Raw genomic sequence first — 26,969 nt, 5'->3', positions numbered from 1 at the left:
TGCAGCCCTGTACCTGCGACCCTCGAACTTGCACTGCACTTACAACCCTCCATCTGCAGGCCTTTACCTGCAGCTCTATATCTGCAACCCAGCACCTTCAGCCCTTTACCTCCAGACCTGCACCTGCAGCCCTGTACTTGCCCTGAACCTGCAATCTTGTACCTGCACTGTGTTGTGATCGCCCTTCTCCAGGGCTGTCAATCACCGCTGTGTCAGTTAGTCCCGCCCCCTACTTCCAAACCATACCCCAACTACCGGTGCTCCGCGCCATCCCCCTGCCTCAGCGACCCGAGCTCCAGGGCGGCGACCACATCATGATCGCAACCCAGGCATATCCTGCGCTCGGCCACACCCACAACATGGATGCCGCTGTGCAGGTTTCTCGTTTCCGGACCCCAGGGCGCGGCCGGGGGGCGTGGCCTGGGCGACCCGCAAATCCCCCCACTACCCAAGAGACTACGCAGGCCCCGCCCTCCCTGGCCAGGCGACAGCCTCAGATAATTGCTCAACACTGGATGCGGCCACTTGGGGCGGGGCCTGCGGAGTCACAGGGTCGCGGCTAGACCTGGGCTTTGAGGTCTGTGGACTCTGCTGGGGTCGGCAGAGAGCGAGCGAGGTCCGTGCGTGGATTTGGGGTCCGGGATCAGGCGGTGGTCACTCTGTGTCTCAGGGAACACTGAGAGCAGGAACGGAAGATAACAGTAAGTTCTGCCCCCAAACCTGAAGTGACCCTCACAGGGGCGTGGCCGGGATCCAGGGCGTGTCCGAGCGCTGAGACCCCGCCTCTTCCCCTCGGACCCTCCAGGCCCAGGGTGAGGCTGACTCTGACCACCACCACTGGACAGATACGTTCGGATCCGGTTCCCACGGCCATCATGGCTGCCGGAGTGTGGCTGCTGCTGTCGGTTACTATGTTCGAGGCGATGTCAGAACGGGGTAGGCGTGGACTGGAGTAGGCGGGGCTGGGGCGGGGTGGGCGGGGTCGGTGGACTCAGAAAAGGAAGTGATGAGAAAACACTGGAAGTGAGCTCAGGGGCGTGGCCTCAGTAAGAAGGGGGCGGAGCATGGACAGAAAGTAGGGACGAAACAGGAAGTAGCAAAATCTGAGGTCAAATCCTAGCTTGGCCCATCCAGGCCATCAGTTCCATCCAAGCACAACCCACCAGCCACACTTTTTGTTTAGCGGTGACCCCATCCTTTCCTCCTTACCCCCATCCCCCCGCAGGAGTCCATATGGAGGCCCCACCTCTGACACCGCCCATCAGGAACCTAAGCATCGACCCCGCCCAGCGCAGGCTGACGTGGGAGTGGGGCGGGGGCGGGACCAGGGCAGAGGGCGGGGCCTTGGGTCCCAGGTTCCTGTGCAGAAAGGAGGGGCGGGACCCTGTGCGGGTGAGTGGGTGGGGCGGGGCCAGGGTGGGCGGGGCCAGGGTGGGTGGAGCAGGTGCTGTCAGTCAACCCCTGGCCACTTCCTGTCGCCCCCAGGCGGACCCTGCAGGTCATTCCTGCTCCTTCCCTGCCCTTTCCCACTGTCACGTAACCAACTTCACTGTCTTCCCCGAGGGGCAAGAGAAGGATGCGGCCCACCTGTGCTTCCAGCCCCGTGGTGAGGCCCCTCCCCTGACTCAAGTGACCCCGACTACCATGCACCACATCTGACCTCTGACGCCAAATTTTACCCCCTAACTCCATGCATGATCTCTGACCTCTGTGTCTTTTCCGGCCCCTGGCCCCCCAAAGACCCCAACAGGGCGGCTGCCGCCCGCAACCTGCACTGCTGGGTGCACGACGTGGATTGGCTGAGTTGCCGCTGGGGTCGGGGCCCTGGGGCAACACGGGATGTGCGATACAGAATGTTCCTGCGAGATGCAAGGTGGGTGTAGGGATGTCAGGGGCGGGACCAGGAGGGGATCGCTTCGTTTGTGTACAGGGTCAGTTCCTGTTTTGGTGTTGTCACGTCCTGCGTGGGCAGGGTCACTTCCTTTGTGGGTGACAACACTTCCTGTATGTGGGGTGGGTCACTACCTGTGTGGGTGATGTCACTTCCTGTCTGGGCCATGTCACTTTTGGGTGGATTATGTCACTTCCTTTCTTCATCAGGTCACTTCCTGTGAGGGCTACCTGTGACGTTGGGGTTACTTCCTGTGTGACTTGGGGTTGCTTCCTGTCTCTCTGAGGCCAGGACTTTGCCTAGCAACATCACTTCCTGTGTGGGCGGGACTAATTTCCATCATTTCTTTTGTGAGTGGTATCACTTCCTGTGTGTTTGGGACTTGGTAGTGTTACTTTCAGTGTGGGATGGAGTTATGTCACTTCCCTGTGAATATTGTTACTTCCTGTGTGGATGTTGTCGTTATCTTGTGGGTGGGGTCACTTCCTGTGTGGTTGGGACTCACTGACTTCACTTCCCATGTCCCTTCATCCCCACATTCTGCCCCCTCCCAACCTCCACAGGCACAGCCCAGACCACGACCGTGAGTGCCCGAGGTACGAGGTTGACTCCCAAGGGTCGCGCGTGGGCTGTGCGGTGGGTGAGGCTGGGACCCTGGCCTCCCTCATCACAGTGACGGTGAACGGCAGTGGTGGCGCCCATGGGGTCCACGCGCCCGTGTCTTGTACCGACGCGGATATCGACATGGCTGCCGTGGGTGAGCCTATAGCACGCGCAATGCGGGGTGGGTGGGATGGGGTGTGGTGGGAACCGTTGAATACCTGCAACATAGACACCGGGCAGGTCAGTGAGTACGGGGCAGGGCAGGCCCACTCTACACCATGGAGTGCAGAATGTGGCCCCACTGCACGCCCATCCCTGCCCTGCCCCTTCCCGACAGAGGTCCTGGCCCCGCCCGTGCTGACAGCTGAATGCGAAAGCACCGGGGCCCGTGTGAGGTGGGCGCCGCAGAGCCGGTTCCAGACGGCCTTCGTGTTCACTCTGCAGATCAACCAGGTGGGTATGGAACAGGACTTGGGGGGAGGGACAGGACCTCCCAAGGTGTGCCTGGTCGCTGATGCCCTGCTCCCCTGATGCCCCCCCCCCCCCCAGAGTTCACAGACAGAGCCAAAGCTTGAGATGGTAAGTCAGGTGTGAGGCAGGGCCGGGTGGGGGTGGGGCATCGGGGTCTGGCCACACCCGCTGATGTCGCTTCTGGCCGTCTCCAGGTATATGAGACAGAATTCAAGGTCCCGACCCTGGACACGGTTTCTGTGCGTGTCAAGGCCACAGCCCTGGACTCGGGCGTGGAGAGCGACTGGAGCAAGGCCTGGAGCCTGGGTGAGGCCCCACCTCCTGCCCAGAGCCACTACCTCTCTGCTCGGTGACATCACTTCCTATTTCCAAACTCACCGCCTCTCTGAAGGATGTCACTTCTGTTTTGTGCCTCACTTTCTGTCTCTTGTGACATCACTTGCTAGCTCTCAATTCGCTTCCTGTCCCAGCGATGTTTCTCTTTTCACCCCCAACCAGCTTAGTTTACCCAGTGACCTCACATCCTGGTTGGCAAGGCCTTGCACCAACCTCACTGTAGCCCCACTCCCAATATGGCCCCTGAGATCTTCCGCCCTCATTTCCTGTCCCTGGCAATGACACTTCCTGGTTTCCCCAATGGCATCAACTCTGCTTTCCTACTGTGACGTCTTTTCTTGTGTCAGACAAACCCCACCCAACCACCATCCAGTCAGGGCTCCCAGGGTGGGAATCCACCCTCACTTCCTGTCCCCGTGCAGACTGTGGCCCCACAGCGACTCTGGCAACCCCGATGACATCGCTGCTCCTGGCGGGGGCGGGCGCGGTGCTCACAGTGATGGCTGTGCTGCTGCTGTGCTGGAGGTGATAATGTTGCACCCAGGGGGTGGGTCTGGGGGGGTGGGAAGCTCTACTCCTTGCCTCTTCACTTCCTGCCCCTGCGGGTGAGGGTTGAAGTCAAAATCACATTCCAAGAGTGTCTCTGGTTTGGTACAAACTCATGGAAATTTGTAAAATTTATGCAAATGTATGCAGGTCTGTGGTATGACATCATCCCCCAGCTGTGAATGACAGCTGAAGAAGTATTTCTGATGCCTGGGAAGGCAGAGTCCAGGCACATGCAAATTTAGGCAAATCTATGCCAAGGCCTTGAGATTGTAAAAATTAATGCAGATCTGCACTGATCTCATGCAGATTTATCTAGATTTATAAATATTTTAACACACATATTTACAAGTGTACTACTCTAACATCAAGTGAGAGCTGTGGGGCAGGGCCTGGATTCCTGCATGTAAATTTATGCAAATCCACATTTACTCTGTCCCAAGTCACACAGCTTCACTTACAGTCGAGTAGCTTTGTTAATTGGACAAATTTATGAAAATTTATGCAAATGAACACAAATGATGTCATCAGCCTTGGGAGGTGGAACCTGGCCGCATGTAGTTCACGCAAATCCAAGCCAACCTGGGCACCTTTGTGGAAATTTATGCAGATTTGCAATAATCTCATGCAGATTTATACACATTTAGGCATATTTTAATATGCACATATTTGTAAGTCCTATGACATCATCACAGTATGACTGACAGGTGGAAACATTTCGGCATTTCAGTATGGCTGGGAGGTGGTGCCTGGATGCCTACATGTAAATTTTGGCAAATACACAGAATTTGACAGATTCTTCCAAATTTATGTGGACTTGTACAATTTTATGCAAATTTGGCCTTTGGCAAAAATTTGGATTTGGCATCATCCTACTGTGACTGTTGGCTCAGGAGGAGGGGCAGACTCATGCAAATGTATGCAAATTTACACCAAGGCTGTCCAATTCACAAAACATTCAGAGTCAACATAATTGGACAGATTTATGTAAATCTATGCAAATGACTTCAAATGATGTCATCAGTCTGACAACCTGAGATACAGGTTCTCTGATGCTTGGGAGGCAGAGCCTGGCTGCATGCAAATCCAAACCAACCGTGAGAGCTTTGTGGAAATTCATGCAGATCTCCACTAATCTCAGGCAAATTTTTAGACGTCTTTATGAAAATATGTCTATGACGTCAGCCCAACAGCAAATAGATGCAAATTCTCACCAACATTGTGAAAATTTATACAGATTCGTGAAAATTTGCCAAATCTTTGCCTTTCATGCAAATCTATCCAAATGAGGCCCCATAGCACTGTTGTGATTGACAACTGCACATATTGTCCCACTTGAAATTCTATAAACCCACACTAAGGCTGTCAAGTTTATGCAAATCTCATGCACATTTACTCAGATCTGTATGGCATCATCCTACGCTTCTGACAGCAACATACATTATCCTACCTAACAACCCACAAATCCACACAAATTTAAGCCACTCTATATAAGTCATGCAGATTTGTTCCTTTCTGTGCAAATTTGGAAATTAAATGTTTTATACAAATGCACGCAAATTCGCCATATGACATCTTAAGGTTGTGGGTGACAGCTGCAGTGAAGATGGATGCCAGGGGAGGTGGGACCTGGCCGGTTTGCATGCAAGTCTGTATGCAAATCAGCACCGTGATGTCATTTCCCCTATTGTGATTGACAGTTTCCCCATTGAGTGATGGCTTGGTAGGCGGGACCTTGACCTGCCCCCCATATATTATACCAATTCATGCAAATGACATCAAATTCATGCAAAGTAATAAATTTGTGCAGATGTCAACATGACTGGCATGACACTGCCCCCACACCCATTCTGTCCACAGGAAGTCGCTGCTGAGCCGCCTGTTCCCACCCATCCCAAGGATGAGAGTCCTACCTGGGCCAGAGATGGTGAAGGAGTGGGGCCTAGGGAGGGGATGTGACCTGGGAAGGGGCATGGTCCAGGCTGAGTGACTGACAGGTGAGCATGGCCTGTCTGCCTTGCAGGTTGCATGGGTCGAGGCACCTGAGAACTGCGAGGTGACGCTGGTGACAGACAACTGAGCCCTGCCCCCAGCACGGACCCCAATAAACCAACCCCTTGCCACTCTGAGAAACTCTGTCCACCTTATCGACCTTTATTACACCATGACCCGGGTGGCGGTTGGGGGGGGGGGCGGTCACACAGGGGTCCTGTTTGTAACATTACTTCCTGTCACTTCGGCTGTGATGACATAACTTCATGTCTGCGACTCCACTTCCTGTCCTGGTCCCGAAGGCAGCAGCCGGCGCCCCAGCTCGCGGCAGAGCCGGTTGAGAGGGAGCCCCGCTGCATTGAGGGGGTCACCCCGCACGGCCTCTGCCATTATCGCTCCGCCCCGCGCCTGCAGCCCGTAGCCCCCCGCCTTGTCCCTGGAAGCAAGGGGGGTGGCAGAGGTCATGTCAGGGGTCAAGTTTTAGAAGCTGAGGTCAAAGGTCAGAGGACTGGTGAAGATTATGGGCGGAGTCGGGGTGGGTGTGGCTCACCAGGGCTCCCCGCCCTCCACATGCTCCTGCACAAGCTCATCTGACAGCTTCGAGAATGTCACCAGCGTCTCCTCGTGGAAGACCACCACCACCTCTGCGTCACGGGTGCCTGTGACAGGATGTTCACAGGTCACCCCAACAGACGTCATGACCCCAGGACCCGGACAACATCACTGGGATCCCCAGAAACCCCACAAAAACCCTGGGGTCACCTGCTCCACCCGTAAGGATGATGGCGACACCGGTGATGACACTGTGCTCACGACCGTTCAGCCTGGGGGTGGGGCCCAGCAGGTGTAGGGTAAGTGCCTGGGGTCAGGGTTTGGCCACGCACCCGGGGAGGCCCCGCCCACCTGGTTAACATCCGGAGTGCATCTTCACGGTCGCAGGGCTTCCCCATGATCTGCCCCTCCATGGCCTGTGGGGGGTGGGGGGGTTAGGGTTTGGGAAGGCAGGGTTGCCCTGTGCATTAGGCAGCCAGAATGCGGGAGTGGCCCAGGGTATCAGCGAGGGGTTGAGATTACCCACCCACCCCCGTGCCCTCTGTGACCCCCTACTGCACGCAGTGCCGCCGCCCCCAGGTTCTCACCACAATGGTGTCCGCTCCAATGATGAGGTGCTGGGTCTCCGGGTCAGCCTGGGGTTGGTGGGCAGGGTCATGGTTGAGTGATGGGCGGGCAAACCCCGCCCCTGACAGGGAAAATCCAACCCCAAAATGGGAAGCTCTGCCTACCAAGCAGGAAGAGGTGGGCAGAGCCAGGAAAGGGAAGTCCAGGGCCTTAAGGTGAAGCCACGCCCACAATCAGAATCCACTCCCCTGGCCTCAAATCTCTGCCTCTTACCAGGAAACTCCTCCACCTGACCAGGAGCCCCACCCGTAACACAGAACAGCCTGAAACCCCGCCATCATCTAAAAAAAAAAAAAAAAAAAACAGTGCCTTTCCTATGGCGGCCCCGCCCCTAAGAAACCATGCCCACAAGCCACAAGTCGGCCCTAAAAGACAGACACCCTACCTTGACCTGGAAGTTATTGCCGATTCAAGGAGCTCTGACCCCAACACCAAAACCCCGGCCCTAGCACGCAAGCCCAGTCCCAGACCAGAAGCCCCGCCCACGATCCTTACCCTGAATCCCAAACCCGCCTCTTATGCAAAAGCTAAGCCCCTAGCACTCTAAACACTCTCCTACTTAAAGTTATTCTCAGGACAAGAAGCCACTGCCTCAACCTGAAGATCACGCCCACTAATTGTTAAACGTCTTCCTGACATGACAGCCATGCCTTCCAACCGCAGACTCTGCCCGCAATCCCTGAACCACGCCCCTGACGTCGAGTTTCCGACCACTTATGAAAACCCCATTTAAAACAGACCCTCACCCTTCAACCTAAAGGCCACGCACATTGACCATGAAATCCCACACTGACCTGGAGAGTCGGTAACTAAACAGAAATCCAGGACCCAACTCTGTGAAGCCTCCCCAAAACGCTCACACCACGCCCCAAATCAGAATCAGAAAACAGGGCACACCCCCAAGCCCTTAACTCTAACCTAAACTGGAATCTCTGTCCCAAACTAGAATTTCAATCTGCAGGCTTCACCCCTAAGGCTGAAACCACGCCCCAAACCCGGGAGCTCCACCCCTAATAGTAACCCCGCCCCAGGTCGTAAACCCACGCCCACAACAGACAACAACCCCAAACTGAAAGCCACGCCATCAAACCAGAAGCCCCTCCTGCTAAGGCTGAAACCAAGCCCTGGGCCCAGAATCTCCGCCCCACAACAGAAAATCCAGCACCTTCACAGAAGCCCAGTCTACTTTCTACTGGGGCCTCCCGCACCTGGCTTAGGCGCATTCCGACGTCCAAGGCTTTCCCTTTGGCATTTGCAATCACCAAGTCCTGAGGGCGGAGCAGGTGCTCCGGGGGCGGGACCTCCGAGAAGTGCGAGGGGATGACGTCGAAAACCACGCCCTGCGGGGTGTGGTCACGTCACACTCTCATTTTTGGGGGCTCCCGGTTCCGCCCACCGACTTCCGGTTCCCTCCCTGTCAGTGACCCGGCAAACGGAAAGCGCACCGCCAGGTCGAGGATCTCCCTCCGCCTTGGCGAAGCGCTCGCCAGGACCACGTGGTAACCGCGCAGGAGCGGGGCGAGCGGCTTCAGTGCCATGGGGGCCAGAGTCGCGCGGGGTTACCAGACCTGACCGATATCACTGGAGGACTCCGCAGCCCAGGCACCACCCTTCGTGTTACGTGAATGGTGGCGTTTTTGCGCAATTTCCGGAATTCGCCCAGGCCCCGCCCCTCCCTCTTGGCTTGCGAAATTTAGGAAAAGCGCAGGCAAGAGGGCGTATGCGGTATTAGATACTAGTAAAAATCAGTATGACAGGCGGAAGTCCCGCCCCTTTTCAAGTCCGTTTAAAGAAAATCTGAGCCGGAACTTGCCCTAGAACCACGCAGAGCCCTGGGAATCAATTCCGGAAGTCCCGCCCCCTGTCGCCTCCGTCAAAACCGGGAAAGGACGACCCGGATGCACTGTCACTGCCACGGGGGTCGCGCCAGGGCGGACGTCACACACATGGATACGCTAGGAATCACGGGATTGCCCGCCGCGCTACGCGGGCCGCGCTGGCTGACGACGAGTCGCATAGTTTATGACCTCACGCATAGCGGACAGAGTCTGCTCTTTGCTGAGCCTAGTTGCTTTGTTGTGACATCCGAGCGAAGGCGACGAAGGGGTCACCAGTGCTGACCCCGCAGGCCACTGTCACGGAGCCTAAGCGCAAAAGGGAACTGGGAGGGCGGAAGAGCGTCTACGCATGCGCGCCCTGCTGCTGTTGCTGTTTCTTGAGGCGGGGGTCAGAGGTGAGCGGTGCCGGAAGTTCCCTTTGTGCTCCTCCGCTTTCCCGCCACAGGAGGGCGGTTGAAAGCGGCTGACAGACGTTGTCTCCACGGAGGAAACGGGAGGGAGTCGATCGTATTTGACGTCACCGGTGAGCGCCTTGGTCACAGGATTATCGCCCTGTTGACCAAGGAGCCGCAACCTCCTGTGTCTGGGAGCGAGAGCAAAAACCTGCGCGTGCGCGCTGAGTGCCGCTGATTCTGCTGGTGATCCCTGTTTCCGGTATCCCGGATCAGAGGTGACCGGGACCGGAAGTGGCCATTTAAACTACGAAAATCAGTTGTCAGCGGCCGTGAACGAAACGCCTGCGGGGACTTTACCAAAAGGCCTTAGACGGTGGCGAGGACTAGAGTCTGGGCACCGGAAGCTAAGGTGCGTCACGGGAGCCCCGGGAATGGCTACGAAGGGTAACGGGGCAGAGTGACGAGGCCGCTGCGGAGCACAGGGGTGGAGCTTAGAGGAGGTGAGCGGAGAACACTCCGGGCTCGCGTGGACTGGGTCTGACCTGTTTCTGCTGCTTCCGCGGAGTTTTCCGGCTAGGAAATAGGATGGGGCCCTAGCAGGAGAAATGTAGGACTGGGGCGGAGCCTGGGGCAGAGGCTTGGCTTTATTTGAGAGGAGGGGCGGGGTTTGGTTCCTTGGCCATAATGGAGTCAGGTGAGCATAGCCTTAGCTGTGTTCTCATCCTAAGGTTCTCTGATGTCATGACCTTGTGTGCGTGTTTCAGATGTTGTGACGTCACCATGAGCATCACTACATACTGATATCACTGCACCATCCCCGCTCCCCCAGACTTGCTGGCCATGTCCTCAGCCACCATCGTGCACGACCCCTCGGAGGCGGTGCCCCTGTGCCCGGCGCTGGGCCTGTACCTGAAGCCAATCGCGCGGGTGACAATCTCGGTGTCGCTGCCCCCTCCGCCCCCAGCTCCGCCCCCTTCGCCTTCCTCGACGTCCCCACCCCCGCGTGCGCCAAGTCGTGCAGTGTCAAACTGGGAGGTGATGGAGGGACTGCGGGCGATGGCACAGGGGGCACGAGCGCCGCTGTCATCACTGCGCCTGGCCCGGGGCGGCCCTGAGGTCGTGCGCTTTGAGGGCGAGGTCGAGAACCGGGCGCTTGTGCGTCCCGCACTCGCTGGCCTGGACGGCAAGACTATGATGCTCAGCGGCCTCCCCCATGGCCTGCGTGTAAGCGCCGCTGAGGCCACGCCCCCACCCACGGATGACCCCGCCCACCCTCATGACACCATCCACCTTCAGGGCCTGCCCTGCCGCTGGTTTGCGCCCCGTGGGGGCAGTGGCGGGGATGAGGCTGGAGGCATTTCTTCCCCTGGTGGCATTGCCTCAGCAGAGAGGCCCAGCGAGGCTCTCCTGCGCCAGGCTTTCGGGGCGTTTGGTGAGATCCGCCATGTGGACATTCCCATGCTGGACCCTTACCTTGGTGAGGACGGCAGCCATGGCGGGGGCGGGGGCGGGCGGCTCCGCTTCGAGGCCTACGTTCAGTACCGAGAGCGTGATGCCTACGCCCGTGCCATGGCTGCCCTGCGTGGTGCTAAGCTCATGTTTAGGGGCACGGACGGCAAAGCTGTGGCCTGCGGCATCAAGGTGAGGGGTTTGGCGGGACCTGGAGTGGATTGACATCTTGTGGGCGGAGACTAAGCTATGACTGACAGAGTAGGGGCGGGGCACCAGATGTAAATGACACATGGAACTCCTTGGCGCTTGCATGTGGACAGGTGGGTGGTTCCTCGGGAAAAGTGCAGTGCCTGAGATGAGGGGTGGGGTCCATGACATCATGATGGTTTCAATGATGTCACAGGGGTCAAAGGGGGCGGGGTAGTGTGGAGATCAAAGGTCACCCACATGACATCACAGGGCGGCATTGTGATGTGACCACACGTCCTCTTCACTCCCCTGTGCTCCTTCACCTGCAGGTGACATCAGATGCCACACAGCACCTGAGCGAGGCTTCGATCAGACGCCGGCAGCTGGAGCGGCAGAAACTACAGGAACTTGAGCAGCGGCGTGAAGAGCAGAAGCGGAAGGAGCGTGAGGATGAGGCGCGGCGGCGGGCAGGCCAGCGGTGAGCCAGTCTGAGGCAGGGTGACTGGTGGGTGGATCAATGGGATGATGTCACTGGGAAATCATTTGGATTATATCACTCACATGACATTGTTGATAATGACACCGCCCTGATGAGCTTACTCTGATGACATCATGCTGTGTGACATCATCAGGTCTTGTATGAGGTCATGCTGAATGGTATTGCTGGCCGATATCACTCGGATGACATCACCAGGTGACATCATCCCAAATGACTTTGTGTTGCATGACATCATACCATATGACATCATTGGGGTGATGTCACTAGGATGCAATATCATATATCATGGTATGATCTCATGTTAAATGTGTTAATAAGAATGTCACCCATATGAATGACAGAGTGACATCACCACCCCTCACTTTCTCTTTGTTACACTCCTGGTCCCTCCCACCTGTCACTCATTCAGTAGTTGCAAACCCACACTCATTTATCCCACACTCATTTCCTGTCTGGGGCAAAGTCATTCGATGATGTCAATCCCTATGATGTCGCCCCCTATCACATCACCTTCAGCCTGGGATGAAATCATTTGATGACGTTGCTTGAATGACGTCATATCTAGTGACGCCAAACCCGATTGCATCACACGATGTCACGCCCAGTGACATCACCCACCCACCCCCAACCACCCAGGAAGCAGCGGGAGGCAGAGCAGCAACAACGGGCACGGCGTCGGGAGGAGAAGCTTCGGCGCAGAGAGGCACGGCAACGAGCACGGAAGAGACGAGGCCGACGTCGAGAGGAGGAGGAGGAGGAGGAGGAGGCAGAGCCCCAGCCTGTGTTGGGGCGTGAGGAAGAGGAAGGTGCAGAGCCCCGTCGGCTACTGCTCGCCCAGCGCAACCTGCAGTCTGTGCGGCTCATTGCTGCCCTGCTTGCCCGCGCTGAAGTAAGCAGGCCTTATGGGTGGGCAGAGTCAGAGGAGAGCAGAATTACAGTGTTGCCTCAGTCAGAGGTGGTATGGGCATGGGTGGGCAGGGCCTCAAGTGACCAACAGGAAGTGTGTGCTTGCCTTAGTCTTTTCTGGGATCCTTGGCTCACAGGAAGTTACCCAGTGGGTGGAGCTTAGGCTCACAACCCTGCTCCCCACAGGCCGCCAGACGCCGCCAGCGTGAGCAGAGCGAGGAGCGACGTCGCCATGCAAAGGAGGCAGAGCTTCGGCGCCAGCAGGAGGCAGAGCTTCGGCGTCAGAGGGAGGCAGAGCTACGCCGAGTGGAAGAGGAGAAGCGGCGGGCACTGGGACTGCAACGTCGGGAGCGTGAGCTCCGACATCGCCTCCTTGCCCTGCTGCTTGCCCGGGGGCCTGGCTTGGGGTGTCTAGTGGGCGGAGCCGGGACAGGAAGTGACGTTTTGGGGGCTGGGAACAGCAAGATGGCTGTGGGGAGTGGCCATGGGGAGGCAGGACAAAGCCAGACAATGACAGGAAGTGAAATCAGGGGAGATGGAAGGGAGAATATGAAGACAGGAAGTGATGTGGCTACCTCAGGAAATGGCCACATTGACAGAGAAAATGAGAAAATAAAGACAGGAAGTGGGATCCCAGCCACAGGAGGTGGTACTGGGGACCCAAGAGGTGCGGACAAACAAACAGGAAGTAGTGTCCAGCCGACAGGAAGTGATGCAAAGACAGGAAATGGTGCCAGAGGGACAGGAGGTGGCCCGGGAAGGGACCCAATTGCAAAGACGTGGTCGGAAAATATGACGACAGGAAGTGGCAGCCCCGAAACAGGAAGTGGTGTGGCCAAGATGGCGACAGTAAGTGCTAGCAATGAGACCGAAAGTTCATCTGCCAAGCTCAAAGCCATGCCCAGTTCCTGTAGTGACCGGGAGAGATGTGGCCTTGAGGGCCGCCCGTCCTGGCATTCCCGTGACTTTGGGGGCAGTTCAGGACAGTCTAGAAGCCGTGAAGGCAGTGAGCGCCGACGCCCCCACGAGGAAGAGGACGGCGGTGGGCGGGACCGGAAGCGCGGACACCGCCATCGTGAGGACCGTGGTCGCTCGAGGTCTCGATCCCCGCGGCGCCGGTGACCGACCTGCCCAAATCATGGGACTTACTAGATGACCCAGAAGTTCCGCCCCGAGGACTGTGAAAGTCATAGGCTCCCTGGCGGCCATTATGGATTTTTTTCAAACCTCTGAATGCGGAGTTGAGTTTTCGGTTTCGGGGGCGGGACTTGGGTGTGACATGAGTGGCGTATTGTGTGGCCATGCTGAATAAACGCCTGGAGTTGGAGATGTGTGACCCTGTCGCATCACATCCTGTCTGGGGTCGTGGGGACAGTCCTCAATTGGAGTGGGGAAGTCTTGGGTGTCAACCAGGGATGAGATCAGCCATGGTGGTCAGGGCTTAGTTAGGCTTCACTTTAAGTGTGGTATGTGGGTGACCGGTGCCCAAGTGCTGTGCAAGGCTTATCCAATGTGTCTGGAAGCCTCCCTGGACCTGTGCCTGGTGTGCAGGACTTCGGTGGTGGGCGTGGTCGAGTCTGAATGATCGCAGGACTGTGACTGGCGCCAGGAGAAAGGCTTGGTGTTGGCAGGGCCTGGGTAGATGGTCAAGGTCTGGTTTATGGGTGGGTCTTAGCGTGAACGATGTGTGTATGCGTGGCCTCTGGTGAAGGGGTAGATTGGGGGTGAACTTGTCCGAATTGACCGTGGGTGGAGTGCAATGTGACAACTGGAAGTGATGTCACCTTCGTGGGCAGGGCTTCCTGCCTCATGCCACAGACCGCCCAGTGGGGCGGGGCTTCTAGCATTTCAGGATTGTGATAGGGTCAGGTGTCAATGGGTGGAGCTGCTCTCCCTGGAAGTGAATGCCAGGCCCGAACACTAGGAGTCAGACAGGACTGATGATGTCATTTGACGTCACAGGAGACAGAAGTGGTCAATAACCCCACCCTGAGGACAACAGGAAGTGATGCAGGTGGGAGGGGACAGGAAAGGTCAGAGGTTAGAGTGGTAGCGCCCAGGGCTTACATCGTTTATCCCTGGACACAGAAGTAACGTCACCTGGCTAGCCGGCCTGATCCGGATCAGCAGCTGACACCCACTCCAGCCCCAGTTTAAAGGATTTGGATTTGCCCCAGGGCCAGGGCAGTTGTGCCTGAGGCTAGGATAGGCAAGATGGCACCCGGCCGGGAGGGCGAGCTTGACCGCGACTTCCGAGTCCTTATGAGCCTCGCCCACGGCTTCATGGTCTCCCAGGTACCCAGAAGAGGTGGGGGTTCGGGGGTCATTTGGGGGTGGGGTGGCGACCTTTAACTCACCCCACCCCACAGTCACCATCCTGACCTTTGACCTCATTTTGATCCTTTATTTTTGCATGTCCCAACCTTTGACCCCACAATCTCGTCCTCTGTGCCCCACGACCGTTTGACCCCACCCTCCTTTGTATGGTGACCATATGGCGCATTTTTTCCGGGCCACCTTGACCTCTGACATATTGTCCCGTGACAACTGACCCCGCTCCCCACCCCATCCCCAGGTGCTGTTTGCTGCCCTGGATCTGGGCATCTTCGACCTTGCGGCCCAGGGCCCGGTGGCAGCGGAGGCGGTGGCACAGACTGGGGGGTGGAGTCCGCGGGGAACGCAGCTGCTAATGGACGCCTGCACCAGGCTGGGGCTACTAAGAGGGGCCGGGGACGGTGAGGGGCATGGCCTGAGTGGGAATGGGGCCTGAGGTGGGGGCAAGGTCAGATATGAGGTGTGGGGCCTGGGTGTGAGTGACAGACTATGTGCGGGCCTTCGGGTGTGACAGAGAGGGTCCAGGCCTGGGAGTGTGATTGACGGCTTAGGGTGGAGCTTAGGACATGATTGTAAGGATAAGGGCATGGCTTATAGTGACCCGTGAGGGGACAGGACCTAGATCTGATGATTGACAGCCACGCCACCGCTCCATGCCCCGCCCCTCAGGCTCCTACACCAACTCTGCGCTGTCATCCACATTCCTGGTGAGCGGAAGCCCCCAGTCTCAACGCTGCATGCTGCTCTACCTGGCGGGCACAACATACGGCTGCTGGGCCCACCTGGCTGCTGGGGTCAGGTGCGGGCCGGTGGGTGGGTGGGGATCACCTGAGGGTCACTTGGGGTCATCTGGGGTCACCTGGGGTTACAGGGCTATGGTGGGGTCATACGAGGTCAAAAAGGTAAAACCAGGGTCCTGAGGGATCAGGATGTGTCACAAGGTCACATGTCCTGGCCCCACCCACACAGGGAAGGGCGGAACCAGTACTCCAGGGCCGTGGGCATCTCCGCTGAGGACCCCTTTTCGGCCATCTACAGGTGCCCCCACCCTACCTGGCACCACCCACAGAGCCCAGCCCCAAATGCCGACCCCCTACCCCTTCCCGTAACCCCTGCCCTGGGCACGGCCCTGCCCACAAGTCCCAGCACCGACCCAAGATTTGCCGGACAACCCCACCCACCGACCCTTCCCACAGGCCAGGCACCGCCTCTCGAACCCGCCCACCAGTCCCAGCCCGGCCCACTGACCCCCCAGCCTCGCCCAACATCCCTGCCTATCAACCCTGACTCTGGCACCCAACCCTTGCCTCGCCCCCAGGTCAGAGCCTGAGCGCCTGCTGTTCATGAGGGGCCTGCAGGAGACATGGAGTCTATGCGGGGGACGGGTCCTCACAGCCTTTGACCTCTCACGCTTCCGGGTCATCTGTGACCTTGGCGGTGAGCCCTGACCCCACTCTGCCCATGTCAGGGGTGGGATGTCAGGGATGACATCATCAGGGTTGGGGTCGGAAACTGGGTACATGAAGTGATCTTGCTGTGGGTGGGACATGCCAGTCATACAGTCCCTGACACTGAAAGTGATGTCATGATGGGGTGTGGCCCAAAGGACAGGAAGAGAGGCCACTACTGTTGTTCCTGTTGGCTAGACATTTGTGACAGAAAGTGACATCACCAAAGGTATCACTGGTGCTGTAATGACAGGAAGTGATGTCATCAGGGCCCGCCCACAATTCAACCCTAAAAACAGGAAATGACAACATCAGAGAACCACTACAGACTGGAAATGTTTGTCACTCAGTGTTAATGAACAGGAAGTGAGGTCATTAAGTCTCCCGGTTGATTTCACGGGTGGATGTGTCCCACATCTCCAGTAGTGTGCACAACCACCTTATGGCGACCCCTCCCCCCACAGGCGGGTCTGGGGCGCTGGCACAGGAGGCCGCCCGCCTCTATCCCGGTAGCTCCGTGTGTGTCTTTGATCTCCCTGATGTCATCGCCGCTGCCCGCACCCACTTCCTGTCGCCAGGGGCAAGACCCAGTGTGAGGTTTGTCGCTGGTGAGTAGGCGGGGCTGGAGGGGCGGGGCATGTAGCTGTGCGGGGCCTGCAGTTGGTCAGGACTGGAGGTTGACTGGGACCATTGGGGGGGACCATGGAGTGCATCTTTTTTTTGTTGTTGTTTTTGTTTTGTTTTGTTTTGTTTTTCGGAGCTGGGGACCAAACCCAGGACCTTGCGCTTGCTAGGCAAGCACTCTACCACTGAGCTAAATCCCCAAACACCGTGGAGTGCATCTCTTAATATTTCCTGTGATGTCATTTTCTGTCGTCACAATTATGCAAATTTATACTATTTAATTCCAGTGAGCGGTTTTATTGTGCGTGGAGCTCAGTTATTGTGTTGACCCCACCCATGTCGGTCAACAAATACTTGCTACTTTTATGCAACCCAGCTCTGCTATACTAATTTGTGCAAATCAACTTTGCTTCACAGCCTTGTTCAGCACGTTGGTGCAGATTCTATGCTAATTTATGATAAGTTCTGCTAACCATTGACACCAGTTTGCCATTGTTCTGACTTGTGCTAATTTTATGCTAATTTATGCTGATATCTTCCTTGGTTTATTCCTGAATGTTAATGCTAATGCCTTTGCTAATTTCACACAAATGAGATCCACTGTCCATCCATAACTCAGGTTAATTCTGTGCTAATTAATGTTCATTTATTCTGATTTTATCCAAATCAGCCCTGCTGTTTCACAGTATCTGGTTGATTCTAATATGTGCTAATTCCATGCTAACGATGTCTATGGTTTGTTTCGTTTGCACTTAGGAACTCTTCCCAGTCTCCCTCCTTTCCAGGCTAACTCATGCTAATTTTATGAAAATCATCCCCACTGGCTCCTTCCCTTCATGTAGATCTACCCTTATGCATATGCTAATTTTATGCGAGTGAACTCAGGTGACAAATCATGGCCGAAACTCACTTTGAAAATGCGTGCTTAGTTCATTTCAATCAATGTTAATTCGCACAAATTTCATGCAAATCATCATTCCTGTCAGTCTTGATATCATGCCAACCCATGCAGATTTATGCTAATTTAACGCCAACCACGCCCCTGATCCATTGCTGTGCTCCCTCCAGGCATTTCAACCATGAATATACTAATTTCATGCAAATCAAGCCAGCTTCTGAAATTACTCCAGTTCCTGTGGACGAATTCTATGTTAATTGATGTTAACCTATGTTAGCTTTATGCAAATCTGCAACCTAGCCTTGCTATGCTGGCCTATTCGAATTCTAATTTTATGCTAATCTATTTATGCTATTTTATGACGACTTATGCTAATGAGCTGCTTTCTTATTTGACCTTGTCGATCCCTGGACCCCTTCCAACATGCTGGGGCACCACCCATAGGTGACTTCTTCCGTTCCCGCCTCCCCCGCGCTGACCTCTTCATTCTTGCCCGGGTCCTGCACGACTGGGCTGATGGTGCCTGCGTGGAGTTGCTGGGGCGGCTGCACAGGGCCTGCAGGCCAGGTGGGGTCCCAGAGGGTCACAAGGATGTTCTGGGGCCTGCAGGTCAGGTGGGGTCAGGAGGAGGGTCACAGGGTCATGGTGACAGACTCGCAGGCCAGTTGGGGTGGGGGTCACGGTGGGGTCGCAGGGTTTACGAGGGGGTCATAGAGCCTGCAAGTAAGGTAGAATCAAGGGGTGTCACTGCGGGGTCACAGGGGCTCATGGGGTCACAGTGTGCCACAGCAGGTTACAGGGCCTGCAGGCCAGGTGGTGTTGGGGGTCATGGGGGAATTCCTGGGGGTTCTAGCGATCACGGGGTTGGGGGGAGGTGTCGTAGGGCCTGCAGGACAGGTGGGGTTAGGGGGTGTCTTGGCTGGGGGTGGACTGCGGGAGTCACAGAGGTCAAGCTGATGTCACCTGGGGGTCACAGGGGTCATGGGGTGTCACATAGGTCACAGTGGTCAGGCCAGCTCCGAATCCCCTACCCCACAGGTGGTGCACTACTGCTGGTGGAGGCAGTGCTGGCCAAGGGCGGGGCTGGGCCGCTGCGGTCGCTCCTGCTGTCACTCAACATGATGCTGCAGGCTGAGGGGTGGGAGCGCCAGGCCAGCGACTACCGCAACCTGGCCACTCGTGCAGGCTTCCCCCGCCTGCAGCTGCGGCGTCCTGGTGGGCCATACCATGCCATGCTGGCCCGGCGGGGACCCCGCCCTGGGATCATCACAGGAGTGGGAAGTAACACTACGGGGACAGGAAGTTTTGTCACAGGTATAAGACGTGATGTCCCTGGGGCAAGAAGTGACGCTGCAGGGACAGGAAGTGGCACTGGAAACACAGGAAGTGGCATCATGCTACAGGGAGAGACGTTGGAATCAGAGGTCAGCGCCCCACAAGCAGGAAGTGACGTTGGCGGGGCAGGAAATGAACCCAGAAGTGGCACCCTCAAGCAAGGAGACTGGAAGTGACTGGGGAGTGAGGGCAGGGAATCCTGGGCAAGAAATGATGTCCCGGATGGGAATGGAGGAGTTTTGGCCAGGAAGTGACGCCATAACCAAAACCTGTGACTTGGGATAGGAAGTGACATCATGGGTGGGAATTTATGACTTCTGGACAGTTACATTACAGCTGAGAGTCAGTGAGTTTTAGGCAGGAAGTGATGTCACAGTAATGGTGGGGTAGGGGACAATAAACGCAGCTGCGCGTTTGTCCGTGTATCTCTGGGAAGGGCGGTGACATTGTAGGTCCATCTCGGGGAAGGCTCTGCGGGCTCCTAGGCCAGGTGAGTGACAGGCGATGCCTGTGCCTGCATGGGGATGAAGTCACGGCCCCACCTACCCTAGTGCGACAGGAGAGTGAGGATCTGAGGCAGCAGGAAGATGACACCTTTATTCCCCGACCGCCACCCAGGCCGCGCCAGTCAGTCTACAAGACTCTGCCCACAGATGCCCCTGCAGCTCCAGGTCTCTCGCAGCCCCCAGCACCTCAGCCTCCGCCTCGTCCCGCAGGTAGCGACCTCCGATCCCTTCGAGCTTGGGCGATGCTGCTGCATACACTGAGGTCCAAGCCCCCTCATCGGGGGTCTGCAGGGGAGAGGGGTGGAGAACAGCGGAGGTCACTGTGGGGCCACTTGGGGTCATAGTGGGTTCATCAGTGTGACTACTGACGGTGTGGTCAATGAGGTCATTAGGGGCCAATGGGGGTAACTAGGGGTCAATGAGAGTCATGTAAGGTCATGACGGTCTTTGGGGTCGTGGGTCACACAGAGGCCACAGGTGCAACACAGGAGTCACACAGGGTTTGTAGGGTCTGGGCACCACCCACCTTGAACAGCAGCCATCCCAGGAAGCGCTGCACTGCGCGGGTCCCCCACCCAGCATGGGCGAAGAGTGCGGTGTCAACCACGCCTGGGTCGACAATGTTGGCAGTGACAGGGTCGCCCAGGGCACTGAGCAAGCGCTGCAGCCGCAAGGAGAACAGAGCCAGGGCCAGTTTGCTGCCAGCGTATGCAGCCAGGGCACAGGGGGCAGGGCTGTGGGGCAGGGTCTGGGTCAGGGTGGTACCCAGGGCAGTGGTGGCCAGGACACGCCCACCCAGAGAATGGGGAGGGCGTCATCTCAGCCCAGTCCACCTGCCAGCCACAGCCTGGGGTCCCACCCACCTGTCTGTCAAATATGGGATGACACGTCCCCACCAAACTGTCAGTCATGCCCTGGGCCCCACCCACCTGTTAAACTTCTGATGACACCATAGCCCCAAACACCTGTCAATCACCACCTAGGTAGTATCACCAACCTGTCCACCCTTCACTCACCACAATGGCCGCCCTCTCTTGAATATACAAATCAAGTCATTAATATGCACAAGCTAACATGGCTACCTGGGTCATTTGAGCATGCAAATCACCCCAATAAGTGTGGGGACATCTTGGCCCTTACCAGGCCTGGAGAAGATGCAGGAAAGACGTCTCCGCCTCACCAATCAACAAGAAGTGATGTCATCTGGGGCACCTCCCAGGCCTTGTCCTCACCCAGGCCCCGCACCTGCCAACTCCGCCATGCTCTGCCCCAGCAGCTATGACAAACCCCGAGGGCATGCTCTCTGAGCAAAGTTCTCCTCCCTTCCCCCAGTGCTCACCTCTGCCCCAGCAGCCTGGCCACATCCGCCTGGCCCACCCAGTGAGTGGAGGAGCAGACAGTGATGACGCGCGACTTGCGTCCCTGGTGCCCAGAGGCCCGCAGGGCTGGCAACAGCAGGGAAGTCAGCAGGAAGTGGCCTAAAAAGTTCACGCCCACGTGGCGCTCGAATCCGTCCTTGGTGTTGCCACTCGGGTCCAGCATAACACCGGCTGCAGGGGGTGGGGTGAGGTCAAGGACAAGTCACACAGGAGGCAGGCTCACAGGAAACGAGTAGAGACAGGAGACAAGAAGTCCTGCCCACCAGGAAAAAATCAATGGGACCAAGAAGACACACCCACAGGAAGTTCTTCCAGGTCCCACCAACCTGGAAGTGACATATCCGGGAAGGACAGAAACGGGAAAAGGTCAGTCTCACCCACGTGGAAAAAAATCCACAAAACAGGGTGTTTCGCACACTTGGAAATATTCCTGATAAGATTTCTCCATGCATATTAACGGTCTGATTTGCTGGCTGGCAATTAAAAGTCACAGGCTTATTTGCATATGCAAATGTGGCCTGTGTGATTCTGGCCCATGTATCTGGGCGATGTCAGAGGCCCACAGTGAAGATATCAGGAGCCAGTCAGCACTGTGCCCCCACCCCAGGCCCTGCCCTCACCGTTGTTGATGAGCAGGTGCAGTGGCAGTGCTGTGGCCTCAAAGTTGCGCACAAAGCTGCGGACGGAAGACAGCGAAGCCAGGTCCAGAAACAGGAAGTGGGCTGGGAGTGGGTGCCAGGGGCGGGGTCACGGGATAATGTCCCTTCCTGTGGGGCGGATGGATGCCCCGGCTACGCCCTCCTGTGGATCGTCCCTCCTGGGGATCGTCCCCCCAACTCCCATGCACACTTGTCTCCGAAGCCCCGCCCACCTAATCCCAAAGGCCACGCCACGTGCAAGCCCCACCTCCATGCAAGGCCCAGCCTAAGGAGTCTCTGCCTGACCCCATCTCCCCTGCTGTCCTGGAACCCCAACCCTACATCCAGGTCCCACAGACGCCCATCAAAGGACCCCTCACCTGTGCCTTAGGCCACGCCCAATATAAGACCTGTTCATGCCATGCTCTACCCAAGCTACAACTGTCCCTTTGGCCCCACCCACCATCCCAAACCCTACCTACCCCATGCCTCACTCACCCTGGCTTCCATTTGCCCCAATGCCCCGCCCCTTACCCCACAGGCCCCACCCCTTACCACTCTCAGGTCCAGACTCCTCCTGGATCCTGGCAACGACCTCATGGCCTCTGTGCTCATCGTTCCCAGCTGCGAGAGATGGGGTAGGGAAGGGGAACACGATGGCCACCGCCCCTCCAGGGTAGCCGGGGCTGGACCCAGTTACACCAGGTTACCCCAGGACAGCCTGGGTTTCCCAGGGTAGCCCAGGCTGGAACACACTCACCGCCCTCCTCCCATTGTCCCAGGGTTAGCCCAGGATGGACCCAGTCAGGCCACGGGTAGGGGGCGACTTCAGGTTTCCCTGGGTGGCTTAGCCCAGGCCTGACTGCTTTCATCTCCTGCTGGCCCAGGTTGGACCCGGATAATGTAGGCCAGCCTATATTAGCCTGGAGTAGCCCAGGCTGGCCTGTGTTGTTTTCACTGCCCCAGGGTGGCACCAGGTGGCCTTCCTTCCCTTCCCATGCTGTCCCAGACAGCCACGCTTAGCCTAACTCCCAGTTACCCCAGCTGTGCCCTCTTAACCCAGCTCAGGCTGGACCACTGACCCCCCCCATTAGCCCAGGCCACCCCTCCCATGGCCCCTATTAGCACAGGCTGCCCTATCCCCACTCCTCATCCCTGTTAGTCCAGCCCACTCCACTCACCCACTTCCCCCCCTCCCCCCGGTTAGCCTAGGCCCTCCATCTCACCCACGATGACACGCATTCCTAGCCTCGCCAGCTGGCATGCAGTGCTCAGCCCGACACCCCTGGTCGCCCCAGTCACGATGGCCACGCGGTCCGCCTGCAGGGGTAGCTCTGGGCAGAGGGGGCGGAGTTAGGAGTAGGGCCAGTGGGAGGGGAGGTGAGAGGCAGGAGTAGGATCAGCCACATAGGGAGGGGTGTGGGTGTGGGTGTGTGTGTGTGTGTGTGTGTGTGTAAGCATGGGTGGAGTCATTACGGGTGGGGTCACCAGGAGGGGCGGGGTCTTGGTGAGAGGTGAGGACAGGAAGGAACAGGGTCAGCAGGGGCGGGATAATCGTGACATCAGGGTGAGGAGACAGTGGGTGGGCAGGACTTCAGTACAGTGCGATGTCAGCCCAAGGGCGATGTTGGGGTCGGCAACAAGGCTACCATCACACCAAGCTGCGCTGATCCCACCGGGTCGGGCTTCCCCTGCCAATACCCTGTCCGGGTCATTTGAATATGCAAATCAGCCGGTAAATGTGCAAATAAGCTCGAGAATATTCACAAAGCTGCTATGCAAATGAACTCATTAACATGGTGGTAAGCCCAGCAGGTAAACATGAGGGTCAGAGACCTAAGCCCCGCCCTCTAGTGACAGGCAGCGCAGGCCAGGGCTTTGTGTCCAGTGTGAAAACTGAAGTTGGAGGCAGGACTTGCTGTGGGTGTAGCCTGAGCAGGGGAGGGAATGTCCTGTCTGCCTTGGGCTCCTAGGGAAGCCCTGGGTGCTGGGCGGGGCCTTGGGCTTCCGCTCAGGATCCGCCCATTGGGAGGGGGAGTGTGGATATTCAGAGCCGCTTATTACTATTCATGATTGATGTCACTATAAACTGGCTTAAAATCGAGCTGTGGGTCCATTAATATTGACGAACATTAATCAAATTCGAAGCCGGATCGAAGTGACATCACCTGGGACCAGGGTATAAAAGAGATTTCTGATTTTCGAAAAGTAATATTATAATATGCAAATTTATGATTTAAATATTCATAGCTGCCTAGCAGAGGTGGGACTTACTGCCCTGTCTCCAACCAAGGAGCTATCGGGTCCCTGGGGCTCAGGGGTCGGACAGTCGACCCCGCAGATCCCGCGTGACTCCCAGTGACCTCTCCCAGGCCGGAAACACCGCCAGGAACCTCCCACAACCCTAGAAATGCAACTTCCGGTTCCGCCGGGAGGCGGGGCTAACAAGGTTACCGCCTTTTTCTCGGTCCCCGCTGTTTCCAGAAATTCCCGCGTGACCCCACCCTAACCCTGGTGACCCCCCACCGATATATCCGTGCGCCCCAGAAACACCCGGATGATCCCAAACGAGCCACTTCCGGTTTCGCCGGGAGCCAGGGCCAGTGTGTTTCCGTCGTTTCCCACGACCCCCGGCCGCGACCCTCGCCGACCCCGTTGCGACCCCGGCTTACCCGGAGGCCGGAAGCCCCCGCGCAGGCGGCGTAGCAACTGCACCATCGTCACCGCGACGCCCACGGCATAGACGCGTAGCGCGGCCCACAAAGCGGCCAACATGGCGGACCGGCCACACCCACCGACCCCAGACCCCAACGTGACCCTGCGCAGGCCGCGCCCATTTCCCCTCGAAACCGGAAGTGGTCTCGGGGAAAAAACAGAAATGCAGCCTCCGCGTTTGTCCTACGCACGCGACATTCCGCGGCTGTCAGTCACCGAGGCCACGCCTCCTGGGCTAGGAAACAAAACAGAAATGTAGTCGCCAGGCGTCGGGGAAAACCGGAATTGGCACCTGAATACCTGGTCCTGTCCTAATCTTGGTGGACATAGTAAAGACTGAAAACATTGTCATTAAACTTGGAGATTTGTGAGAAAATAATCCAGCACATATAAGAGAAACAGAAAATACTTTTTAAAAAAATTTGAAGATTTGTGAGAAATCATCCAGAACATATGAAAGACAGCAACATTGGTAATAAAATTGAAGATTTTAGGGGGGGGAACCCTGAAAATATGAAAGACAAAGAAAATACTTCAGAAACAAAAATGAAGATTTGTGAACAAGTAATCCAGGAAGTATAAAAGAAACAGAAAATATTACAGGAAAAATTGAAGTTTGTGGAAAATCATACTAAAAATACGAAAGCCAGAAAACATAGGTAATAAAATTCAAGATTTGGGGGGAGGGGAGATCCTGAAAATATAAAAGACACAGGAAATATTTCTGAGAAAAATGTAGATTTGTGGAAAAGCATGGTGGACATAGTGGAAACTGAAAGCATTGCTATTAAACTTGCAGATTTGTGAGAAAATAATCCAGCAAATATAAAAGACATCGAAAATACTTCTGGAAAAAATTCGAAGATTTGGGGAAAATATTTCAGATGGCAACATTGGAAATAAAATTGAAGATTTGGGGGGGGGGGATCCTGAAAATATGAAAGACAGAAAAAATACTTCAGAAAAAATTTGAAGATTTGTGAGCAAATCCAGGAAATATAAAACAAACAGAAAATATTACAGGAAAGTTTGAAGATTCATGGATAATCATCCTGAAGATACCAAAGCCGGAAAATATTGGTAATAAAATTGAAGATTTTGGGGAGAAAATCCTGAAAATTAAAAAAAAAAAAAAAACAAAACAAAACAAAAAAAAACACTATTTCAGGAAAAAAATGAAGATTCGTGAGAAAATAATCCAGCAAATATAAAAGACACAGAAAATACTTCTGAAAAAAATTGAAGCTTTGTGGAAAACATCTGGACAATATGAAAGACAGCAACATTGGTAATAGAATTGAAGATTTTGTGTGTGTTGTGGGGGGAATCCTGAAAATATGAAAGAGAGAGAATACTTCAGATAAAATTGAAGATTTGTGAGCAAATAATCGAGGAAATATAAAACAAACAGAAAATGTCACAAGAAAAATTGAAGATTTGTGGAAAATCATCCTGAGAATACAAAAGATGGAAAACATTGGTAATAAAATTCAAGATTTTGGGTTAAAAATTCCTGAAAATATAAAAGAACTATTTCAGAAAAAAATGAAGATTTGTGGAGAATCATGGTAAACATAGTAAAGACTGAAAACATTGCTAGTAAACTTGCATATTTGTGAGAAAATAATCCAGCAAATATAAAAGACACAGACAATACATCAGAAAAAAATTGAAAATTTATGGAAAATCATCCAGAAAATAATTAAGATGGCAACATTGATAATAAAGTTGAAGATATGAAATCCTGAAAATATGAAAGAAAGTACTTAAGGAAAAAAATCGAAGATTGTGAGCAAATAACCCAGGAAGTATAAAAGAAACAAAAAATAATACAGGAAAAATTGAAGATTTGTGGAAAATCATCCTGAAACTATGAAAGACAGAAAACAGTGGTAGTAAAATTGAAGATTTTGGGGAAAAAAATTCTGGAAATATAAAAGACACAGGAACTATTTCAGAAAAAAAATTAGAGATATGTGGAAAATGTTGGAGAACATATTAATATTGAAAACATTGTTATTAAAATTGAAGTTTTGTGAGAAAATAATCCAGAAAATGTAAAAGACACAGAAAATACCTCAGAAAAATTGAAGATTTGTGAGAAAATAACCCAGCAAATATAAAAGATGGCAACATTGGTAGTAAAATTGAAGATTTGGGGAAAAATCCTTAAAATATGAAAGACAGAGAAAATACCTCAGAAAAAATTGAAGATTTGTAAGCAAGTAATCCAGGAAATTTAAGAGGAAAGAAAATATTACAGGAAAGTTTGAAGATTTGTGGAAAATCATCCTGAAAATAAGAGAGACAGAAAACATTGGTAATAAAATTAAAGATTTTGGGGGGAAATTTCTAAAAATATGATTTTCCCAAAAATCATCAATTTTTTCCTTTAGTATTTTCTGTGTTTTTAGTATTTTGAGAATTATTTTCCAAAAAGTCTTCTACTTTTTTTCTTAAACATTTAGTTATCTTTTATATTTTCAGAATGTTTTACCAAAGAACTGCCATTGTTTTCCTTAAGTATTTTGTGTCTTTAATATTTAGAGGATAATTTTCCAAAAAAATCTTGAAATTTTTTTCTGATTTTTTTTTCACTTTTATATTTCAAGGTGATTTCCCAAAAATCATCAATTTTTCATTAAATATTTTTTGTCTTTAATATTTTGAGGATTATTTTCCCAAAAACTTCAAATTTTTCTGAAATATATTCTGTATCTTTTATATTTTCAGGATGATTTTTTAAAATTCAATTTTTTCTTAAATATTTTCTGTCTTTAATATTTTGAGGATTA

The 26,969-nt window shown here is 54.5% G+C and overlaps 5 protein-coding genes across 25 annotated transcripts; 3 read left to right on the top strand and 2 right to left on the bottom strand.

Moving 5' to 3' along the window:
- The first annotated feature begins 491 nt into the window (after window positions 1-491).
- On the top strand, window positions 492-5,980 carry Il3ra (interleukin 3 receptor subunit alpha). Of its 3 annotated transcripts, none has more exons than XM_006248989.5 (12): window positions 536-701; window positions 846-936; window positions 1,226-1,392; window positions 1,486-1,606; window positions 1,741-1,873; window positions 2,455-2,648; window positions 2,832-2,947; window positions 3,044-3,073; window positions 3,160-3,271; window positions 3,724-3,826; window positions 5,708-5,774; window positions 5,871-5,980. In XM_006248989.5, exons 2-12 carry the CDS (start codon window positions 876-878, stop codon window positions 5,925-5,927), a joined length of 1,161 nt encoding a protein of 386 aa, XP_006249051.1. In that variant the 5' UTR covers window positions 536-701; window positions 846-875; the 3' UTR covers window positions 5,928-5,980. The 3 variants fall into 3 exon arrangements, 2 of the variants coding, with proteins under 2 accessions (XP_006249051.1, NP_640353.2); NM_139260.3 differs by having other exon boundaries at window positions 578-701; window positions 806-936; XR_005491596.2 differs by lacking the exon at window positions 3,724-3,826 and having other exon boundaries at window positions 492-701; window positions 806-936.
- On the bottom strand, window positions 5,981-8,709 carry Asmtl (acetylserotonin O-methyltransferase-like). Of its 10 annotated transcripts, XM_006249001.4 has the most exons (8): window positions 8,464-8,708; window positions 8,184-8,358; window positions 7,232-7,299; window positions 6,979-7,026; window positions 6,743-6,807; window positions 6,602-6,663; window positions 6,390-6,498; window positions 5,981-6,275 (listed from the first exon to the last, which is right to left on the bottom strand). In XM_006249001.4, exons 1-8 carry the CDS (start codon window positions 8,554-8,556, stop codon window positions 6,104-6,106), a joined length of 792 nt encoding a protein of 263 aa, XP_006249063.1. In that variant the 5' UTR covers window positions 8,557-8,708; the 3' UTR covers window positions 5,981-6,103. The 10 variants fall into 10 exon arrangements, 7 of the variants coding, with proteins under 7 accessions (XP_006249063.1, NP_001099385.2, XP_038945130.1 ...); NM_001105915.2 differs by lacking the exon at window positions 7,232-7,299 and having other exon boundaries at window positions 8,227-8,358; window positions 8,464-8,646; XM_039089202.2 differs by lacking the exons at window positions 8,184-8,358; window positions 8,464-8,708 and adding an exon at window positions 7,813-8,170.
- Window positions 8,710-9,519: 810 nt separating this feature from the next.
- On the top strand, window positions 9,520-13,626 carry Akap17a (A-kinase anchoring protein 17A). Of its 4 annotated transcripts, none has more exons than XM_006248999.4 (5): window positions 9,520-9,660; window positions 10,081-10,892; window positions 11,222-11,370; window positions 12,028-12,280; window positions 12,484-13,624. In XM_006248999.4, exons 2-5 carry the CDS (start codon window positions 10,092-10,094, stop codon window positions 13,417-13,419), a joined length of 2,139 nt encoding a protein of 712 aa, XP_006249061.1. In that variant the 5' UTR covers window positions 9,520-9,660; window positions 10,081-10,091; the 3' UTR covers window positions 13,420-13,624. The 4 variants fall into 4 exon arrangements, with proteins under 4 accessions (XP_006249061.1, NP_001120718.2, XP_006249062.1 ...); NM_001127246.2 differs by having other exon boundaries at window positions 9,581-9,660; window positions 10,016-10,892; window positions 12,484-13,626; XM_006249000.4 differs by having other exon boundaries at window positions 9,612-9,751.
- Window positions 13,627-14,491: 865 nt separating this feature from the next.
- On the top strand, window positions 14,492-19,351 carry Asmt (acetylserotonin O-methyltransferase). Of its 2 annotated transcripts, NM_144759.2 has the most exons (8): window positions 14,492-14,592; window positions 14,873-15,032; window positions 15,301-15,430; window positions 15,601-15,669; window positions 15,950-16,068; window positions 16,544-16,687; window positions 18,046-18,168; window positions 18,640-19,341. In NM_144759.2, exons 1-8 carry the CDS (start codon window positions 14,512-14,514, stop codon window positions 19,110-19,112), a joined length of 1,299 nt encoding a protein of 432 aa, NP_653360.2. In that variant the 5' UTR covers window positions 14,492-14,511; the 3' UTR covers window positions 19,113-19,341. The 2 variants fall into 2 exon arrangements, with proteins under 2 accessions (NP_653360.2, XP_063127116.1); XM_063271046.1 differs by lacking the exons at window positions 14,492-14,592; window positions 14,873-15,032 and having other exon boundaries at window positions 15,044-15,338; window positions 18,640-19,351.
- Window positions 19,352-19,508: 157 nt separating this feature from the next.
- Dhrsx (dehydrogenase/reductase X-linked) lies at window positions 19,509-24,265 on the bottom strand. Of its 6 annotated transcripts, none has more exons than NM_001400919.1 (7): window positions 24,132-24,253; window positions 22,686-22,793; window positions 22,015-22,083; window positions 21,442-21,543; window positions 20,782-20,992; window positions 19,969-20,176; window positions 19,509-19,727 (listed from the first exon to the last, which is right to left on the bottom strand). In NM_001400919.1, the coding sequence occupies exons 1-7, from the start codon at window positions 24,232-24,234 to the stop codon at window positions 19,533-19,535; spliced, it is 996 nt and encodes a 331-aa protein (NP_001387848.1). In that variant the 5' UTR covers window positions 24,235-24,253; the 3' UTR covers window positions 19,509-19,532. The 6 variants fall into 6 exon arrangements, with proteins under 6 accessions (NP_001387848.1, XP_006249057.1, XP_038945120.1 ...); XM_006248995.5 differs by having other exon boundaries at window positions 19,516-19,727; window positions 19,969-20,103; window positions 24,132-24,265; XM_039089192.2 differs by lacking the exon at window positions 19,969-20,176 and having other exon boundaries at window positions 19,516-19,727; window positions 24,132-24,265.
- Between the last annotated feature and the right edge of the window lie 2,704 nt (window positions 24,266-26,969).

Source organism: Rattus norvegicus, chromosome 12, assembly GCF_036323735.1.
Source record: "Rattus norvegicus strain BN/NHsdMcwi chromosome 12, GRCr8, whole genome shotgun sequence".
Taxonomy (NCBI): Eukaryota; Metazoa; Chordata; class Mammalia; order Rodentia; family Muridae; genus Rattus; species Rattus norvegicus.
The sequence above is the reverse complement of the archived record's forward strand: the minus strand, read 5'-3'. Positions and strand labels throughout refer to the sequence as shown.

Excerpts from the sequence above, each read along its gene's own strand:
- Il3ra (XM_006248989.5), top strand. The coding sequence starts at position 876 with ATGGCTGCCGGAGTGTGGCTGCTGCTGTCGGTTACTATGTTCGAGGCG. Across the intron at positions 2,948-3,043 it reads TCACTCTGCAGATCAACCAG|AGTTCACAGACAGAGCCAAA; the intron begins GTGGGTATGGAA and ends CCCCCCCCCCAG. Across the intron at positions 3,074-3,159 it reads CAGAGCCAAAGCTTGAGATG|GTATATGAGACAGAATTCAA; the intron begins GTAAGTCAGGTG and ends GGCCGTCTCCAG.
- Asmtl (XM_006249001.4), bottom strand. The coding sequence starts at position 8,556 with ATGGCACTGAAGCCGCTCGCCCCGCTCCTGCGCGGTTACCACGTGGTC. Across the intron at positions 8,359-8,463 it reads GGGAGATCCTCGACCTGGCG|GGCGTGGTTTTCGACGTCAT; the intron begins GTGCGCTTTCCG and ends CACACCCCGCAG. Across the intron at positions 6,499-6,601 it reads CATCCTTACGGGTGGAGCAG|GCACCCGTGACGCAGAGGTG; the intron begins GTGACCCCAGGG and ends ATCCTGTCACAG.
- Akap17a (NM_001127246.2), top strand. The coding sequence starts at position 10,092 with ATGTCCTCAGCCACCATCGTGCACGACCCCTCGGAGGCGGTGCCCCTG. Across the intron at positions 10,893-11,221 it reads CTGTGGCCTGCGGCATCAAG|GTGACATCAGATGCCACACA; the intron begins GTGAGGGGTTTG and ends CTTCACCTGCAG. Across the intron at positions 11,371-12,027 it reads CGGCGGCGGGCAGGCCAGCG|GAAGCAGCGGGAGGCAGAGC; the intron begins GTGAGCCAGTCT and ends CCAACCACCCAG.
- Asmt (NM_144759.2), top strand. The coding sequence starts at position 14,512 with ATGGCACCCGGCCGGGAGGGCGAGCTTGACCGCGACTTCCGAGTCCTT. Across the intron at positions 15,033-15,300 it reads ACTAAGAGGGGCCGGGGACG|GCTCCTACACCAACTCTGCG; the intron begins GTGAGGGGCATG and ends CCCGCCCCTCAG. Across the intron at positions 16,069-16,543 it reads GGTCATCTGTGACCTTGGCG|GCGGGTCTGGGGCGCTGGCA; the intron begins GTGAGCCCTGAC and ends CTCCCCCCACAG.
- Dhrsx (NM_001400919.1), bottom strand. The coding sequence starts at position 24,234 with ATGTTGGCCGCTTTGTGGGCCGCGCTACGCGTCTATGCCGTGGGCGTC. Across the intron at positions 22,794-24,131 it reads CGGGGGCTTCCGGCCTCCGG|AGCTACCCCTGCAGGCGGAC; the intron begins GTAAGCCGGGGT and ends CCCTCTGCCCAG. Across the intron at positions 19,728-19,968 it reads TGGGATGGCTGCTGTTCAAG|ACCCCCGATGAGGGGGCTTG; the intron begins GTGGGTGGTGCC and ends TCTCCCCTGCAG.